At 58.8% G+C, this 5,412-nt stretch overlaps 3 protein-coding genes across 3 annotated transcripts; 1 reads left to right on the top strand and 2 right to left on the bottom strand.

Moving 5' to 3' along the window:
* Positions 1-543: 543 nt before the first annotated feature.
* SDRG_17298 (hypothetical protein) lies at positions 544-2,442 on the bottom strand (the record flags this gene model as incomplete). The annotated part of the gene is made up of 1 exon (XM_008623538.1): positions 544-2,442. The coding sequence occupies one exon, from the start codon at positions 2,440-2,442 to the stop codon at positions 544-546; it is 1,899 nt and encodes a 632-aa protein (XP_008621760.1).
* A 794-nt stretch (positions 2,443-3,236) lies between these two features.
* SDRG_17297 (hypothetical protein) lies at positions 3,237-4,170 on the top strand (the record flags this gene model as incomplete). The annotated part of the gene is made up of 3 exons (XM_008623537.1): positions 3,237-3,472; positions 3,520-3,781; positions 3,829-4,170. 3 exons carry the CDS (start codon positions 3,237-3,239, stop codon positions 4,168-4,170), a joined length of 840 nt encoding a protein of 279 aa, XP_008621759.1.
* Positions 4,171-4,596: 426 nt separating this feature from the next.
* SDRG_17296 (ATP-binding cassette, subfamily C (CFTR/MRP), member 5) lies at positions 4,597-5,412 on the bottom strand (the record flags this gene model as incomplete). The annotated part of the gene is made up of 1 exon (XM_008623536.1): positions 4,597-5,412. A coding segment is annotated over one exon (765 nt), but the record flags the coding sequence as incomplete, so codon positions are not given.

The following is a 5,412-nucleotide window of genomic DNA, read 5'->3' as shown; positions in this document are numbered from 1 at the left end:
CGTCGGTGGGGACATGATAAGTCAAATTCAAAAGTGAGATGGTAGTAGCTGCTTTGTTTTACCCAAGGAATAGGGCACTTGGTATCACAGTTCCTGAGGTTTATGTAAAGCAACGCGGAATCCTGCAACACAGATTGGATCTTTGCAGTGGATATGATTGGTCGAGACTTCGCGCTTTGTTTGAAATGAGCCAATCAAACAACGCCAGCGAGCCTTGAACAATATTGGCCATTGACAATTGACGACGCTTGTGGAGGTGCGTTTTGGAACAGTACTGAAATCTCCAGGTCCATGCAGGATGCCATGCGATAGTTCTCAAGCACTTTTGATTTCAGCAGTGTTCCAACAGTGGAGGAATCGGTATGTTTCTTCGTGCAGCGAGTGGCAACAAATGTTATTTCATGAGGCGTTGTTGTAAACTCCATAATTAGTGATTTTTAAGCTATAGAACAACGTAAAAGGAGGAATTTACACCCAAACACCAGCAATGTTTTATCCTAGCACGTTTTAAAACATTTTTTCTCAAACAAGTCGATTAATGTGTCAACAATGGTCATCGTCGGGAAGGCCATGGTAGGCGGTCGTTGGGCTCTTGAGTTCGGTCACATGCGCGGGCGGTGCCAAAACGCAGTGGCCACCAACGCGCATCCAGCCAAAGTCGTGCTCCAGCACCAGACTTGTCGCGTGCGCATCCAAATGTTGCAGGACCAAGCGCTTGCCGGCGTCACGGTAGCGATGCGCCGCTTCTTTGAGCGCCGCCACCGCTGAAAAGTCGGCCAAACGGCACCCGCCGACGTCAATGACCACGTCGTCCGGGTCGGTCGCAATCTCCAGGAGGTCCCGGAAGCGCGATACAGACGAAAAGAGCAGTGTGCCGCGGAGGGCATAGATCTTTCGAGTCGATGTGGCGTGCGTCTCGACATCGAGAAAGGTGCCGCCGACCCATGCGTTGACAAGCGCTTGCCAGATGACGCCGGCGATGACCGCGACGGCCAAGTTGATGGCGGCTGCCAGCGCTGTCACAAGCACAATGGCAACGGCGTCCGAGACCGGAAGGTACACGAGCAGTCGGAACGTCGGCCAATGGAACGTGTGCGCAATGATGACGACGAGGATGCCCGTGAGACACGCGACAGGCACGCGCTCGACAACAGGGCTCGCAAACAGCAGAATCATAAAGGTCACGAGACCGCAGACGACACCGGACACGCGGTGCCGCCCGCCGTTGAGCACATTCCCGGTCGACTGGCCAATCATGGAGCAGCCCCCCATGCCCTGGAAGAGCCCGCACACAAGATTGCCGAGGCCTTGCGCGATGCATTCGGCGCGGCACGCCGCCATCGACAGCGGCTCTTTGGTCAAGTCGACAATCGCCTGGAGCGTCATGAGCGACTCAAAGAGCCCGACCGCCGCGAGACTCGCCGCCACCGAGATGACGAGCGACCAGTCCGTGACCCGCGAGAAGCCTGGTATCGCAAACGTCGGTAGCGCCCCCGCGAGCTTGGACGTATCGCCGATCGTGCGGACGTCGTATCCGAGGAGCGGGCGGTTGATGCCAAACTCGAGGCCGACACCGAGCAGTGCGACAACGAGAGTCGGCGGCACGAGCCGACCAACGACGGGCGTCCGGGGGAAGAAGTGCATGACAAGGATCGTCACGAGTACATGCACGAGCGTCATCCACGTCGTCGCACTGCTGGCGTCCATCCAAGCGAGACCGTGAGCTTGTTCGCACGCGCCAAAGAGCAAATTTGGCTTGGTGCATTTCTGAAAAGTGGTTTTTTGAGATAGCAACATCATGAGCGCGAGGCCATTGAGAAACCCAATGTGCGCCGTGCGCGGGATCATCGAGAAGAAGCGCGAAAGCGAAAAGATACCAAAGAGCAGCTGCATGAGACCGGCCAGAAAGACGGCGACGAAGAGATGCTCGACGCGCGCTTCATACGAGAGGTCGCGGAGCGCGCCGGTCCCGCTCGTGATCGTGGGCATGACGACGCCGAGTGCGCCGGCCGCACCGGCAATCGTGGCGGGCACACCACCAAAGAGCCCAACGAGGATGCCAAAGAAGCCTGTGGCGTAGAGACCGACGACCGGATCGAGGTTGGCGACGTAGCTGAACGCGACCGTCTCGGGCACCTGGAGAAGCGTCGCGGCGACGCCGCAGAGCACTTCTGTCCGAAGCACTGCAAGGTTGGCATAGTAGAAGCGCGCTGACGTGGCAACGTGCTGTGGCAGCGCGCGCATCGCCGACATCTTGGCGCTGGCGGCGCGTTGGCGGCCGACACTGGCGCGGACGCGCTCGTAGCCATGTGCTGCGGTGGCATGCACCGTCGCCCAGAGCGAGAGCGCCTCGTCGCCGGCGTCAAGTTGGATCAAGGACGGGGCGGCGGCGTCGCCCGTGCTCGTCGCGCGCCGGCGTGGCCACGGCTCGGTGTGGGTCATGCTTCTTGCGACTGCGCAGTAACTGGATAAGATGCAAACGCGCGGTGATTGGCCATCTCGCCAAGCCATTTCAGCCAGTCACGGACGAGAGCAATCACTCCGCAACCAACACAGCGACAAATGGCCGACGGGGCAGGGTACGTTGGGTTCACAAGGCTCGGCGCCGGCATGCCCGTGAATCTGACGGCGTGGATGATGGCCCATGGGAATTTGCATATTCGCTTGCACGGTAGTCGCAGGATGATGATGATTCGTGCTTGCCAGTGTGCTTGAAAGGTACACTGTGAGCGATGCATTGGTGCGATGCTGGAGCTGTGGAGCTGAGCTGTGGAGCTCAGCAGGTAGCACATTGAAGCTATGGAGATCAGCAGGTAGCAAATTGCTGAGCTGTGGATGTGTGTATGCGACGATGGGTACAAAGCGCGTACTACGTAGGTGTGTGAACGAGCAATGCTCCACGCAACGCTGTAATAGCGCTCGGTTGCTCTGTGCATGGCACCGAGAGTTGGCGCTGAGACCCACGAAGACTCCATCTACGACTAAGATTGGCACTAAGTCTAAGAAGGATACCCGCGGCGTCCGCGCTTGATCTTGATAGCGCGCCAAAATCGGCAAGCGCCGTCAACGTCAATACTGCGAAACAGCATATCAATTGAGATATTGAAAAATAGAGGTTTTTGGAAAGGCCACTCGATTGGACAAAAAGACAGGCTTTGTGCTGTTTTGTGCGCTTGGATTGGGTGAAATGGCGGCGCAGCGTCGAGATTCCATTGCCGACAAGAGCACGCGGGACGATGGCGTCAACGCTGCTGCTGCCGCTGACGCTTCCACCGAAGACGGCTGCGCGTGCCAAGCGGCCGCTGGGGAAGCTGCCAGCGACGAAGGCGGCGCCCACCAAGCGGCCGCTGGCGTCGTCCAAGAAGTACGGTGGCCCGCGCCTCATCACGGCCGCTGGGAAGAACGTGTGTCTCCTGTGCCGCAGCGCCCGGCGCCATAAGAAACGATGCCCGACGCAGATGGAGCGCGTGAGGTCCGCGCCGTGGCTGCCGCAATGCAATCTCACGCCCATGTCTCTAGGAGCGACTACATCATGGACGTACCCGAGGTGGCCGTCGCCACAGCGCCACCCATAACGACCTGCGCTACCAAGACGACCGACGACGATAATGACGCGTATAGCAGCGTGGGCACCGAGAGCGAAACGCGGCTGTTCCACCACTTTCTGCCGCGCTGCCCGGCCGACGACTTTGGCGCGATGGCCACGCAGTGGAACACGCTGCTTCGCGCGTGGCGCTTGTCCGACTGTGTCGAGATCGAGGTGACGACGGGCTGTATCACAGTACGCTTTCTCTGCCTACGCATGTAGCTCATGGCTTGTGTGCGTAGCTGGCCGACGTCATGTTCAAAACGCCCCAGCACCTCGCGACGTACGCGCGGAGCGTGGCGCCAGTGCCCACCGCAAAGCCTCGCCGTCGCCGTCGCGAAGACAACGATGACAGTAGCCCCAACGCTGCGAGCAAACGACAGTACCTGCCGTGTCCCCACTGCGGACACAAGACCCGGCGCCACTATGGCGACGTCGGCGACAAGTGCGCGCTCTTTGTCTACTACAAGCTCCGGAGCTTTGGCGCGACCTCGTATACGTTTGACCAGGCGATCCTCGACTTTGAGCATTTTCAAAAGCCTTTGACGCTACCTCAGCAGCGCAATGGCAGCTACATTGTGTAAAGCGAGATCAATACGACGCTATCGATGGGAGATGCAGTTCATCGAGCCTAGGGTTAGCGACAGACCCTAAACCTATATGGCGATACGACCCCTTCCATCGCCACGGCTATCCATGCTGTCTCCATGCTCGTTTGGCACATGGCGAGTTCGTTTTTGGCACTGTTAGGTCAAGCGACCCACTGGTTTAGCGACCACATCGAGGCACGGACATGCTACGTGGTAGCGGCCACCGAGTGCGGCCACCGAGTGCGGCCACCGAGTGCGGCTCGTCTCACATCTCTAGCCACTCTCTACATGCCTTTCCAATGAGGTCTTAGCCCGCCAGCACCGCTGCGTCATCGAAGGAACAAACGAGGCGGCTCTCTCTTCATATCACGACCACCACCACGCCCACCATAAACGCTAAGAGAATAAACTTCGTACAGAAAACGTCATCTATCGTCCTTCATTCCGTATCGACATCGACTACACTAGCTTCTACTCGGCCGTCGATGGCGTCGTGGGCGACGTGATCCGGTCGAGGTACCCGCCTTCGTCGCAGAGTTCAAAGAAGATGCCTTCGCCGGCGTCGATGAGCGACTGCGGCGTGTCGCACTGCACGCAGCGGCCTTGGTCAAACACCATGATGCGGTCGCAGTCGAGCACCGTGTCGAGACGATGGGCCACCGTGAGGACGGTCGAGTTGGCGAACGCAGTCCGGATCACCTGCTGCAAATTCTGGTCCGTCTCGTGGTCGATCGCGGCCGTCGCTTCGTCCATGACCACAATCTTGCTCTGGCGGAGGAGCGCGCGCGCCATGCACAGCATTTGGCGCTCGCCGACCGAGTAGTTTTCGCCGTTCTCTTCGATCGGACTCTCGAGCTTGAGCTCTTCGGTCGAGACGCGCGTCTGCATGCGCACTTTTGTGAGCGCGTCCCAGAGCTGGTCGTCCGAGTAGTCGTCGAACGGGTCCAAGTAGTTGCGCAGCGTGCCCTTGAACAAGATCGGGTTTTGCGGAATGATCGCCATGCTCTCGCGCAGCGTCTTGAGGCCGACGCTCTTGGTGTCGACGCCGTCCATGTACATGTGGCCGGACGCAATCTCGTTGATGCGGAAGAGCGCCATGGTCAAACTGCTCTTGCCGGCGCCCGTGCGCCCGACGATGCCAATCTTCTCGCCCGACCGAATGTCAAAGTTGAGGTCCTTGAGCACGAGCGGGTCGTTGGGCTTGTAGCGGAAGCTGACGTTCTCAAACTTGAGGCT

Source organism: Saprolegnia diclina (genome assembly GCF_000281045.1).
Source record: "Saprolegnia diclina VS20 unplaced genomic scaffold supercont1.254, whole genome shotgun sequence".
NCBI lineage: Eukaryota > Oomycota > Saprolegniomycetes > Saprolegniales > Saprolegniaceae > Saprolegnia > Saprolegnia diclina.
The sequence above is the reverse complement of the archived record's forward strand: the minus strand, read 5'-3'. Positions and strand labels throughout refer to the sequence as shown.